We start from the raw sequence: 14,281 nt of genomic DNA, 5'->3' as shown, positions 1-14,281 counted from the left end.
AGCAATATGGACAATCACAGTACATTAGTAAGTGCCTGGTATTAACGTTCTCTACATGATAAATGCTATTTGCTGAAGTAAATTTTTTTTTTATTTATTTAACTGTGCCATGTTGTAAAATACCTGAAGAAGGGACCGTTGCAGTCCCCAGATGTGTAGTAAATACATTGTCATAATTAGGGATGAGCGAATCGACTTTGTTCTAATTATTTGTTCTAATACTGTACGGAGCAGGAGCTCCGTACAGTATTAGAATGTATTGGCTCAGATGAGCCAAAGTTATTGCTTTGAGAAGTCTCGCGAAACTTCGTGCACTAACTTAATTAATTAATTTGGACTGTAAAGAACCATTTCCCGAACTCGGGTTCGGTTCAAAGGTACCACATGAAACCAAACCAGAGTTTGGGAAATGTTTTTTTACAGTAGAAATTAATTTATGAAGTTATTGCGCGAAGTCTTGCAAGACTTCGCGAAGCAATAATTTCGGCTTATTGGAGACAATACTATCTAATACTGTACATGGCTCCTGCTCCGTACAGTATTAGAACAAAGTTTTATGCGAATAAAATTTATTCGCTCATCCCTAGTCACAATAAAAGCGGATGGTTGCAAGTTCAACAATGGAGTTTGACATTGAGTTAATGCTGCCAAAAATTCCCTATTTTTTACCTGCATCTTCTGGCCTTGTTTCAGGAGACTGGCGGGGACTGTGTGCTGTAACCAGATGACCTCCCGCCAACCACGTACACGAGCGTGCCCCGTTCCTGTGCTGCGGACTGCAAATAGTGGTCCGCAATGCACAGGCACCGTCCGCGTGCATGCGGACCAATTGACTTGAAAGGGTCTCCGATCCGCAAGAGACTGTCCTCACAGCAAAAAAATAGGACATTCTATATTTTTGCGGTGTGGAGGCACGTACTGAAATCCCACAGAAGTGCTTCGTAGGGCTTCTGTGGGCTTCCATTCCATGACTCTCCTTATCTTGAGGATTGCGGACCTATTCAAGTCAATACGGGCACGGGGCACACTCGCTCATGTGCATGAGCCCTAAGGCTGTTGTGCCCTCAGCACAACTATTTACGGTGAGTGGGACTTGCCCTAAATAGCATTTCAATACAATGTGCTCTTCCCTCTATTATACATCTGTTTCCTCTTCCTCACCCCCTTCTTGTGGCCTGTGTTAACAAAACTCAAATTCTCTGTATGTTATGGAAGCTAAAGTAGATTACTGCATACTGTTATTACTGAGATCTACAGTATGTATACATTTTATAAAGAGAGCTTCCCCTAGTGGTGGCTGCAGGCATCTGGAAATGTAACTCTATAACTGGGTGGAAGATTTAGGATTAAGGGAAATTGGACATACTGTGTGAGTCTAGAGATTTGCATAGGTGCCATGTGACAAATTCGTGTCTAACCTTGGTTTTACTGATCATCACCCTTTTATAGGTTTTCCAGATATCTGGGTGTTTCCTTCCCAGGGTCCGGTTGTGGTTGGTTGTCTGGAGCAAACTGTGGCAACCTGTATTGTCGCTGCAGCCAAGCAAAATGTTACAATTGCCTGGAGGACGGACGATCTGCCCCATAGCGTAGAAGAAACAGAAACAAGACATGATAACGGCACCGCGACCACCCGCAGCGAGCTGAAAATGATTCCGAAGTGGAAAATGTATCGAATGAATGTGAAATGCATTGTCGTACTAGATGGGATGTTCAAGGACGAGCGGACATTCACAATGCAGAACATTCACTGTAAGCAAGAATCGAGTAATACTGGGAAAATCTTATTGCAATTAGGCTCCATTCAGACGTCCGCACTTTGGGTCTGGATCCGTTCCGCAATTATGCGGAATGGGCGGGGACTCATTTATTTTCAATGCAGACGAAAAAGATGCGGACAGCGCACAGTGTGCTATACGCATTTCCGGTCCCGGGATCCAAACTTCCAGTCCGCGGCTCTGCTAAAAAATAGAGCATGTCCTATTCTTGTCCGTAGCTGCGGACAAGAATAGGCATTTCTATTGGGGTGCCGGCCCAGTGTTTTGCAGATCCGAAAAACACTGCGGATGTGTGAATGGACCCTTACTAAAGGGGTTTTCCGGTATTTTTGAACTGATGAGGACCGACACTCCCGCCGCAGCCTTCTTTCTGCTCACCAAGCACAATGACGTACATTGTATAGTGGCTGTCCTTGGTATTGCAGCTCAGCCCTATGCACTTCAATGGGGCTGAGCTGCGCCTAGGCCATGTGAAGTATGAGCACAAAACAAAAATCCCAAAAGAAGGGAGATAAAACTTAACTTTTACTGGTGAATAATACTAAAAGGTACTCTGTACCATGGTATGACATACACAAACACAAAAAACTTGACTCAATAACATGTCCAGACCAGAATACCGGTTATGTACCAATCCTGAAGAGCATCTGCAGGATAGTTCGAATGTGTAGGGACACAGTCCCAGTTGATAAGAAATCCTGGTATCTGGTCAGCTGCTGTATTGGACAGGCATCGGGGAATGCTGGCCTTAGGTATCCCTCAACTTGGGGGCAAGGGGCTAGGAATGCCTTACCTATCTATATAGAGCACCCGCCCCAACATGGGCGACCCCGTCCGGATACCTGGCCCTAAACCCGAGCAGTATCCCTAGTAAAACCCTAATGGAAAATCCCAAGGTGCCACATTTCGTCTGATAACTCGTCAGGGGACACTTGGTAGTTAGGGTATCAAGCAAGATCAATATGCAGGATATATAAGGTGTATAATCCTGAATCAATGCCCAAAATAAGGGGACATGAAAGGGGGAAGAGTGGACTAAGGCTACTTTCACACTTGCGGCAGAGGATCTGTCAAAATATTCAAAAAGATTGCATTTGTCAGACGGATCAGGATCCTGATCCATATGACAAATGCATTGATATGCCAGATCTGTCTCTCCGGTATCAACCTGAAAAACAGATCCGCCATTTATTTTTTTTCTATTTTATTGCGGTCTGAGCATGCGACGAACGCAATGCCGATTCCATTTTGCCGGAACACTCAGGGCCGGATCCGGCATTAATGCATTTCAATGGGAAAACATGCCGAATCTAGCATTTCGGCAAGTGTTCCGGAATTTTGGACAGAGATAGAACCACAGCATGCTGCGGTATTATCTCCGTCCTGAAAAGGCAAAAAGACTGAACTGAAGACATCCTGATGCATCCTGAATGGATTGCTCTCCATTCAGAATGCATTAGGATAAAACTGATCAGCTATTTTACGGTATAGAGTCCCTAGTGTGAAAGTACGGTAAAATATATGAGAGGGAACACCAGGTCAGTGGACCTCAAATCAATTACTGCGGCGTGCCCCTCATTCTATGCATACCCGCCAGTGGGTTCGGGATGCCAGCATGCCCCTCTGATGTCAGAGGGTTCGCCTGTCAGGGAGATTTAGCGTCTGGTGCGGCGGTTTAAATGTCCGTACCGCGTGCCTTCTCGTGAGAGACGCCTGCTCGGTCATGTGACCGGATCATGTGGCCTCCGTGTCACGTAGAACATCAGTTGGGGTGGATTGGAGCTAGTAGGAGGAGGCGCACCTGGTGCATAGCAATCGGGATGCCTCCAAAAGAGGAGTCCATCCCGGTTGTAGCAAATTGACGCAAGAGAAAATGATGCGTCCTTGGTAACTAATGCCCTTCACTCTGAAGGGGGAAAGATGGAAACTTGTTAGATAGGATGTGAATCAAGATAACATGCTGAACAGGCAGTGAGGCAATAATAGTTTAAAATAGATATTATTAAGACAATTATATTAGAGGTGACAATTCTCAGAAAAAAATCTATAGAAATCAACCCCCCGAAACATAAAACCCCAAGCCAAAAACACAAATCCCCCTAAAAGCACAATTTACTAATTGAAGATAGGTTTAATTGGGCAGCAATAAGACAACCCAGCGTAACTGGATAGTAATCAGCTATAAATGTAAACACCCTCTCCCCCCAAGAAAAAACACCGCTATTAGGGGGGATGACGGGGAAGAGGTAACTAGATGTGATGGTCTGGGGAATAGTGATGAGAGGGTACTGCAAATAGGAATGATGGAGACTACTACCCATGTGTCATTTATAGAATGCACTGGCCCAGGGTTAGACTGTAAAAGTCACCCAATGGGTCATAATAAACACTCAAAGAGGGTCAAATAAAACAGCTAAAATTAAGCTGTTCATTAATCCCCTCTGGGGCTGTGGTTTTGAGGTAGAAAATCCATCTGGCTTCTCTTTGGAGCAGTTCCGTGTCCCAATTACCGCCCCTAGTGGGTGGTTTGACAGTGTCAATGCCCAGGAAGGAGACATGAGCTGTGCCATTATGGTAACGATGAACATGCTTGGCTACAGGCGTGTCTCTCCTAATGGCGATATCACTGAGGTGTTCATCTACCCTTCTGCGGAATTCATGTATAGTTTTACCAATGTATTCCATGCCACACTCACAAGTGAGTTGTAGATGACTCCCCGTGTTTTGCAGTTAATGTAATCATGAATGGAATATTCCCTACCAGTTACGTTACTCTTAAAGGTTTTCCCTGTGAGAATGTGACTATGTGCAATACATCCGCCACATTTGTAGCAACCCTTGGTTCTCCTCTAGAGCAAAGAACTGCCACATGGTGTGTGAGGTGCAAATTGACTATGAACTAATCTATCCCGTAGGCTCTTGCCACGACGGTAGGTTATGTGGGGGTAGTCACCCAGAACTTCTTTTAAGTCGGCATCCATTGTAAGAATATCCCAGGGTTTTACTAGGGATACTGCTCGGGTTTAGGGCCAGGTATCCGGACAGGTTCGCCCATGTTGGGGCAGGTGCTCTGTATAGATAGGTAGGGCATTCCTAGCCCCTTGCCCCCATGTTGAGGGATACCTAAGGCCAGCATTCCCCGGTGCCTGTCCAATACAGCAGCTGACCAGATACCAGGATTTCTTATCAACTGGGACAGTGTCTCTACACATTTGAACTATCCTGCAGATGCACTTCAGGATTGGTACATAACTGGTATGCTGGTCTGGACATGTTATAAAGTCAAGTTTTTTGTGTTTGTGTATGTCATACTATGGTACAGCGTACCTTTTAGTATTATTCCCCAGTAAAAGTTACGTTTTTTTCTCCCTACCTCCCCCCTTCTTTTGGGGTTTTTGTTTTGCATTTATTATTTGTTGGGAGCATTATTGTGAATCTTTATAATTTGATTCCTATATCAGTTGCATATACATGTGAAATATGAACATGAGGTCACATGGCCTAAACCAGGGATTTCCAACCTGCGGCCCTCCAGCCGTTGCAAATCTACAACTCCCAGCATGGCCAAACAGCCTACAGCTATCAGGGCATGTTGGGAGTTTTAGTTTTGCAACAGATGGAGGGCCGCAGGTATAACTACTGTAAGACTGCTTCTATGTATAAGAATATAGCTACTATAATACTTATGTTTTTTATGTTTAGTTGCTCCTCACATGGTAATTATTGAAGACTTTAGCCACGGAGATGCCTCGTTGCACTTTCTGTGCCATTGTGAGGCAAACCCACCGGCAGAGTATAGTTGGCGGAGGTAAGCAGGAGGTTGAACCTATGTTCCAATTGCATTTATGCCCTACATTTGACATATGCTCCAGGAAGTCTACAGGGGCCTCATTCACCTGACAGATGCAAAAATAATGCCATCTAGAGACAGACAGCCATGCTCTAAATCACCTGGACATAGACCATTATGTTATGAAACACTTAGAAACAGGCAGCCACGTTATCAATCACTTGGAGACAGGCAGCCATGTTATGAACCACCTAGAGACAAGTAGCCATATTAAGAACCACCTAGAGACAGCCATGTTATGAAACTCTTAGAGATGGGTTGCTGTATCATGAATCACCTAGAGACAGGCAGCTATGTTATTTATCACCTAAGCACAGAAAGCCATGTTGTGAGCCACCTAGAGAATGATAGCAATGTTATGAACAACCTGGAGATGGGTAGCCATCTTATGAGTCAACTAGAGATGGGCATCCATGTTATGAATCAGATGGAGATGGGCAGACATGTTATTGATAACATGTTCTGAGTCACGTAGAGACAGCCAGCCATGTTATGAGTCACATAGAGGCAGACAACCATGTTGCGAACCACCTAGAGAGGGGATGCCCTACTACATCTCAATTAGATTTAAAGTCAAGCTTCAGTGTGACCATTCAAGAGCCTTCTGTTTCATGTTATTTAGCCAGCCTTTGGTGGAGTTATTGATGTGCTCAGGGTCATTGCCATCTTGTAAGGTCTGTCTCTGAGGAGCTTCAAGCTTCTGACAAATGTTATGCTAAAAAATTTAGTGTATTCCATGAAGGTGAGATGTTCAGGCACTGATGGAGCCAAGCAGGCCGTAACTAAAATATTTCCAGCACCATGTTTTACACTGCTGGTATCATGATCTTATGGTGAAATATTGACTTTTGGTACTGTGGCAAAATAACTCCTTTGTCTAGAGTGTAGTGTTCTGGAGGTCCTTGTATTTGGCTGTATTCATGGGGAATCTTTAGTCTTGTTTCTTCTATGACTTCCTCTTTTCCCCCCCCCCCTCTATTTCCACCCCTTTTAGCCTTACCAGCCTCTTCTGCCCTACCTTCCTGAGAGGACCACATCACTCTTTCTTCTGCAGCTTCTAGAAACATGTGCTTTATCTCACCAGTCTTGATGTAGGACATTCCTGGAATGTGAATTGTGAAAGCCAAACGTTTCATCTGGTTTGATGAGACACATACTCATAGTTGGACATGCACATTACATGTATGTTGGTGTATCGGGTCTCCTGAATTTCCATCCAATGGTAGATGGCCATGTCCTCCTTCCTTTCCCACCGTCTGCTGTTTCTTCCTAAATGTCTAGGAAGAATATTTCAAACCTTTTCATGATATCTCTCTTACATTTGACGAATGTATCATTGCTCCTGAGCTCCCTGCATTGTTACGCTTTACCTTCGTCCATCACATCCATAGCATTTTTAGGTCCACTTACCTCCTTCTCCACAAGACCTCTAAATACTGTATATACCCATTACTAATCATAAAGGTGTTTCCAGTTTTATATAAACAAAGTCTAATCACTTTGTAAATGAAAGATTCTCCAAAGTTGTAATATACCTTGTACATGCAATTGTCAGTTTTCAAGACCTCTGCTGGCTGCCAGACCTGTCCATAGCAACTCCTGCTCTCAGCTGGGAAGTGAATACCATTGTATCCAGTCTAGACAATGCTCTGTGAGCTGAACCCATCAGCAGAAGCTGTAGAAATCTATCTGCTAGTTTCATACAATGTATTTTCCCAGAGTCCTGGCTGTTAAGCTCACAGAGCATTGCCAGTGGAACCTGTACAGCAGTACGTGAAGTATGTCTGGTTCCATATTATGCAGCCATAGGCATGTATGTGGTGGTGTATAGTACCTGACTAGAGCAGGATATTTTCCTTCAGCAGAATAGGGGAGAATATCAACATAAGATGACAAACACAATTGTATTACAGCTCAGGACACCTTGTGGATTGTGTAAAACCATGATACAGCACCCATAGACTTCTATACAACGATATTGCACCCATGTAAGCCTCCAACCTCATACAGGAATATGTGATGTTTTTTCTGAGAGGTTCCCTATATCACATGTGCAGTGGTCGTGTTTGGGGTGGTCCCAATGCTATGCTGGGTTTTCCGGACACCTTTGAGGTGTCACCACATCTTGCTAATCTCGAGAAGGGTTGATAATGCGTGGTGCACCCCAATGGGAAATTAGTCCAGAGAGTCAGGACTGCAGTAAACCAGTGTGCTACTGGAAGAATTCAGATGCAAAACAAAACAGTGTCTTCTTCTGGTCACTCTTGCAGACTGGCAGAGTCTTCCCCTCCAGGCATTGGTCCTTAACTGCAGAACACTAGGGGCTCTGACTGCTTTCCTTATATGCCATTTCTAGCTGAAGTAAAACCTTCTAGTGGGAGGGGTGGAGTGGAGAAACGCAGCACAAATGATTACAATATTATAACTCCCATCTGTCATAGACTTACATTACAGCTTCATTTATACTCTATGGGAATGAAAAACCGGAATTAGTCTTACCGGTAATTCTGTTTCCATGAGATCATCACGACGGCACGATATTCCCTCCCTATTGTTTAAAATTTTACTTTAGAAGGTCTCTAGAAGGTATGAAGCAATACCTTTTTTCACTGTTTTTCACCACTGGGTTACTCTGTGTGATTTTGGAAACACTGGTGTTGGTGGTGGGAGGGGGGTATTTAACCTTTCTCTGTTCCTGCCCCTACAGAGGTCAGGGGTCAATCTCCTTGTATGCCGTCGTGATGATCTCATGGAAACAGAATTACCGGTAAGACTAATTCCGGTTTTTCCATAGCATCATCACGACGGCATACAAGGAGATATAAAAAATATATCAGTTAAGCGGGGGGCTACAGCCTGTAGGACTTTCCGTCCGAAGGACAGATCAGAGGATCTGGAAAGATCCAGGCGATAGTGTTTTATAAATGTATGGGTGCTGGACCAAGTGGCAGCACGACAGATTTCTTCCAGGGAAGCCCCAGCTCTCTCTGCCTGAGAGGAAGACATGGCCCTAGTGGAATGGGCCCTAATGTTGACTGGACACGCAAGATTTTGTATTTGGTAACACAGACCAATGGTTTCTTTTAGCCATCTAGCTATAGAGGACCTTAAACCTTCCTCCAAAGAGAACTAGCAAGTTGTCGGATTTTCAAAACTTTTCAGTCACAGCAATATAGTTTAGGACTGACCGTCTAACATCCAGAGAGTGGAAGGAGGATTCTTTGTCATTAGAGGGCTGTTGACAAAAGGAAGGTAGGGTAATTTCCTGGCTCCGATGAAAATTGGATACAACTTTAGGGAGAAAACCGGGGTCCAGTCGAAGAATGATTCTATCATCTAGAACACGGAGGTAGGGTTCCCTGATCGAAAGAGCTTGCAACTCGCCTATTCTGCGGGCCGAAGTTATTGCAATTAGGAAGGCAGTCTTTAGGGACAATAATTTTATTGGACAATCAGACATGGGCTCAAAAGGTGGTAGAGTGAGACCTGTAAGAACGATGTTCAAATCCCAGGAAGGGACACGGGCGGTGATTGTTGGGCGGAGCCTGGTAGCTGCCCTAATGAATCTTTTGATCCAACGATGACCAGCTTTATCTTGGTCAAAAAAAACAACTTAGGGCTGAGATTTGGACCTTCAGGGTAGAGGGTCTAAGCCCCAGGTCTAAACCCTGTTGTAGGAAATCCAGAATTCTTTGGATGTTGGGTCTATGTAAATGTGGAGACTTGTCCCCACTCCAGGAACAGAAGCGTTTCCAGATTTTAAGGTAGATTGCTGAAGTTATATTCTTTCTGGAGGCTTTCAAGGTAGTAATAACTTTGTCAGACAGGCCCTGAAGTTTCAGGGTTTGGGACTCAGGATCCATGCTGCTAATTTCAAAAACTGCGGGTTTGGGTGCAGAACCGGACCCTGCTGGAGTAGATCCCCCCGCACAGGAAGGGGCCTAGGATCCTGGAGGGAGTATTTCTGGAGAGATGAGAACCAACTTCTCTTCGGCCATAGGGGAGCGATCACAATTACCGTGGCCTTGTCCTGGTGAATTTTTTGTATCACCTTCGGAATTAAGGGAAGTGGAGGGAAGGCATAGCACAGTTTCCAATGCCAACGGATGGCGAAGGCGTCCAATGCATGAGGTCTGTCCCTGGGGTTTAAAGAACAGAATGTCTCCACCTTTGAGTTTGCCCTGGTGACGAATAGGTCCACGTCGGGCATCCGCCACTTTCCTACCACTAGCCTGAATGTTTCTGGGTCTAGGGACCATTCCGTATGATCGATCCTGTGGCGGCTGAGAAAATCTGCCTCCCGATTCAGTATTCCTTTCATATGGACTGCAGATATAGAGGCCACCTTCTGCTCTGCCCATGCAAAGATTTTTGTTGTCAGTGCTTGAAGGGTTGTTGACCGTGTTCCCCCTTGATGGGAAAGGTAGGCAATGGCCGTAGTGTTGTCTGATAGCACTTTTATATGATGACGACACAGTATTCTTTCTGCTACCTTTAATGCTTCCCAGACTGCTCTCAGTTCCCTGAAATTTGATGACTGGGATCTGACTGATTGTGGCCAAGTGCCCTGAAATAGATGATCCCCCACCTTTGCGCCCCAGCCGGACAGACTTGCGTCTGTTACTACTTGTAATAGGGGAGCTTTCTGCCAGGGAGTTCCCCGGGATAAGTTTTCGTGGTTTTTCCATCAATTTAGAGACTGCAGTATCCGGGTTGGTGGGATCACTTGACGATCTAGGGAGGATTGGCACCTGTTCCAGACACTCAGGATCCAGGACTGAAGAGGTCTGAAGTGGATTTGACACCAGGGAACCGCCGGAATACAGGATGTTAATAGACCTAGCATACTCATCGCCTCTCTGATAGAGCAAGATCTTATTTTCTGAAAGGATCTGATTTTCTGTTGAAGAACCGTTATTTTGTCTAGGGGTAGGAATACCGCTTGCTTTCGGGAGTCCAGAATCATGCCTAAAAACAAACTTTCCTCGAGGGGGTGAGGACGGACTTTTCTTCGTTTACAATCCACCCGAGGTCGTCTAGGATGGAGAGAAAATACCTCAGATCTGAGTTGATTTGACTGAGGTCTTCGCTGATCAGAAGGAAGTCGTCCAAATAGGGAATTACCATAAGTCCCTTCCTCCGGACGAAGGCAACCATCTCTACCACTACCTTGGTAAATATTCTCGGGGCTGATGAAATCCTGAAGGGAAGGGCTCTGAACTGGTAGTGATGGATCTTCTCTGATATGTCCTGGATTGCAAACTGGAGAAAACTCTGTGAATCGGTGTGTGAATGGGAATGTGGTAGTAAGCGTCTCGCAGGTCTATTGTACACATGAAGACGTTTTTGCTTAGAAGTGGGATTGTAGATGGCAGGGATTCCATCCTGAATTTCTGATAACGAATAAACTTGTTTAATGGTTTCAGGTTTATGATAGTTCGAAACGTGCCTTCTTTTTTCTTTATTAGAAATAATGTTGAAGAGTAGCCCCTGCCCCTTTCTGGAGGTGGAACTGGGGAGATTACATTAATCTGATGAAGTTTCTGGACTCCCTGCCAAAGGTTGGTTTGGAACCGTGTCAGTGAAAATTTGTTTGGGGGTTTTGAAGACCACTCTATTTGATAGCCTGAGCCGACTACTTTGGAGATCCAGGGATTTTGGGAAATAGATTCTGATGTCCCCAGGAATTCTGAGAATCTTCCCCCCCCACTCTGGCGTCATTGCTTATGGGAGGATTTTTGGTGGGAGGAGGATTGGCCTCTTCCTCTTCCCCCTTTTGGATAACTCCAGCGCCCCGATTTCCCTTTCCCCCTGTAGCTTTTCTCTTGATTCGAGGAGGAGCGAAAAGGAAACCGGCGCCTGAAGGGACGATCTTCCGGAAACCCCTTCTTTTTGTCCGCGGCCTTCTCTAGAATTTTATCTATGATCGGGCCAAACACATATTCTCCAGAAAAGGGTATAGAGCAGAGTTTCAATTTAGAAGTCTTCATCCAAAGGGCTCGTCTGGCCAAATTGGAAAGTGCTGCATCTCTGGCGGAGATTCGGACCGACTCGGCCGAGGCATCCGCCAGAAAGGCCGTGGCAGATTTTAAAAGAGGGAGAGAATTGAGGATCTCTTCTCTAGATGTTTTATCCTTTATATGGGCTTCTAATTCTCCCAACCAAAGATACATGGATCTGGCGACTGAGGTAGCCGCAATATTGGTTTTAATATTAAACATGGCAGCTTCCCAAGACTTCCTGAGAAGGCTGTCAGCTTTACGATCCATAGAATCCTTGAGTTGGGAGGCATCCTCAAAAGGAAGGGATGTTTTTTTGTTCACTTTAGCAACTTGAACATCAATTTTGGGGATCTCATTGAAAATTTTGGACTCCTCAGAATCAAATAACAATCTATTTTTAAACGAAGCTGAGACTCCCAGTCGTCTTTCCGGGTCTGCCCATTCATCAAGGACCATATTCTTAATACTCTCGTTTATGGGAAACACACAAGTTTTTTTTTTTTAACTCCCAATCCCCCAAACATTTCCTCATGTACGGAATGGGTTCGTTGTACCTCCTCCACTCCCATGGTAGACCTGACCGCCCTTAATAGGTCGGACATATCCTCAGTAGAAAAATAATATCTACGACCACTATCCACTGAGTCCGAATCAGAGACTCTTTCCCCCTCTTCCCATGATCTGGCGGAGTGGACACTCTAGTCTGCTATAGCCTCCAAGTCAGAAGGGGACGGTGATCTAACCCGCTTTCTCTTAGGTTGCGGCAAATCGGGGGGATTAGTGGACAGGTGGGCCAAAGATGAACGGATCTCTTCCTGTATCATAGATTTCAATTCCTCTTTTAGAGAGGGTGCTTCGTCCCGTACAATATTTGATATACAATGTTTGCACAATTTCTTGGAAAAGTTGTCAGGAAGTCTGCCACTACAGGAGATACATTTGAGGGATTTCTTTAGACACCTAAAAGGAAGGAGAGGCAGCTATAAGGGAATGGACCACTAAAAGAGAGAGAGAGAGGGGGGCGGGGGCTGGGATGAGGCGAGCTCCATGTACCAAGCAGAGAGAAGACCCACAGTTAAACTGGGAGAACAAACTCTCCCCCCCCCCACCTCCCTCCATTTCCTCACAGCAGGAGAGGGGGATCAAAGGAGACTCCCTTACCAACTAATAATACCCCCAAAGGGGACTCACGGATGGAGGCAGCATCAGTTCAGGCTCTCTAGGGGACCGCTCTGTCCCAGACATTGTAGCCGGATGCTTCGTCCTTTTCCCGGAAGGTAAGGGTTCCGTTGCCGATCCTCAGAAGCATCCAGGACAGGGCCGCTTTCCTAGAGTTCAGGCCTCGGCTTTAAGCCGGGCCCCACGCTGAACGCCGTCATAACTATGTGCCGGCGCGCAACCCAGCTGAAGCCTCAGTAGGCCAGGAGGGAGTCGACGCCGAGGGAACAGACCCCGGATTTACCGGGATGAGACAAAACCCCACACCCCCTGCCCAGCGTTAGTACTGGACCATGGGAGCGCAGGGGGACGCCTGCAAGATGCCGGCGATTTTCCCAAGGTAACTGAAAAAAAAAAAAAAAAAAAAGAGGAATCAAGTTTCCTTAGCTTCCTCTCCCTGCATACAGGGAGACCGTTCTCTGCCCTGTCCTCTGTAGGGACAGGAAACACTGGTGTTGGTGGTGGGAGGGGGGTATTTAACCTTTCTCTGTTCAATCTCCTTGTATGCCGTCGTGATGATGCTATGGAAACAGCAGTTTTTCCAGACAAAAACTAGTTTTCAGACATAACAACAGAGCTCAACCAGACATTCAAAAGGTCAGTCTGTCTGGTTTTGCTCGTAAACAAGTCTGGCTTTTGTTCCCTCCAAAACATGCTTTCTTTAAACCATATAGGAGCTATGGAAAGTTACCAGCTTCTCATTCAAAGTCCCAAAAGTCTCTCAGTATTCATTAACCTACAGAGCATTTCAAATACAGTGCAAATGAACAAGATATATATTGCAAAATACATATAAAATGCAGTTACACAGTATTAAACAGTAGTGAAATAAAGTAAGAAGTTGATGTATTTGCATAGTGTGAACAGGGCAAATGTTCACAAACATCCAGACTTTAAAGTACCCCTGCAACAGGGCACTACACATGCTCCATCTGATACTACACAAACACAAGTAGCAATGCTTTTAGGGGAGAAAAACTCCTAATTATGGTGCCTTGTGGAGCACAGTGAATGCATTTGGTTCTTAACTATGGAAGCACTCTGATGGCCACATGTGTCAGTATAACTTTTTCCTCGCTGTACTGTACACTGTTGAATGCACATCTTGCTGTATACTTTATTTAATTGGGTAGCTATTAGGTTGCAGATCTATACATTTGGTATAATGTATATGCCAAATATGCAACGTGGATGTGGTGTGGTATGCCTCCATCTCCAGTAACACCCAAAGCTAAAATCTCAGTTTTCCTGGTTGCTACTAAGAACTTCATAGTCATGTGAACATAGAAACAAAGAATGTGTCGGCAGATAAGAACCATTTGGCCCATCTAGTCTGCCTAATATACTGAATACTATGAATAGCCCTTGGCCCTATCTTATATGAAGGATGGCCTTATGCCTATCCCATGCATGCTTAAACTCCTTCACTGTAT

The 14,281-nt window shown here is 45.0% G+C and overlaps 1 protein-coding gene across 1 annotated transcript in view; it reads left to right on the top strand.

The window, feature by feature from the left end:
- The window catches only part of LOC122932828 (nectin-3-like protein), a 56,783-nt gene that overhangs the window by 28,634 nt on the left and 13,868 nt on the right, over positions 1-14,281 (top strand). The window contains exons 2-3 of the mRNA XM_044287460.1: positions 1,450-1,752; positions 5,481-5,586. Of these exons, the coding sequence (XP_044143395.1) occupies positions 1,450-1,752; positions 5,481-5,586 (409 nt within the window). The remainder of the gene's footprint in view (positions 1-1,449; positions 1,753-5,480; positions 5,587-14,281) is intronic.

The sequence above is a fragment of the Bufo gargarizans genome, chromosome 3 (assembly GCF_014858855.1).
Source record: "Bufo gargarizans isolate SCDJY-AF-19 chromosome 3, ASM1485885v1, whole genome shotgun sequence".
In the NCBI taxonomy this organism is placed as follows: Eukaryota; Metazoa; Chordata; class Amphibia; order Anura; family Bufonidae; genus Bufo; species Bufo gargarizans.
This window is presented reverse-complemented; position numbering and strand designations above follow the sequence as displayed.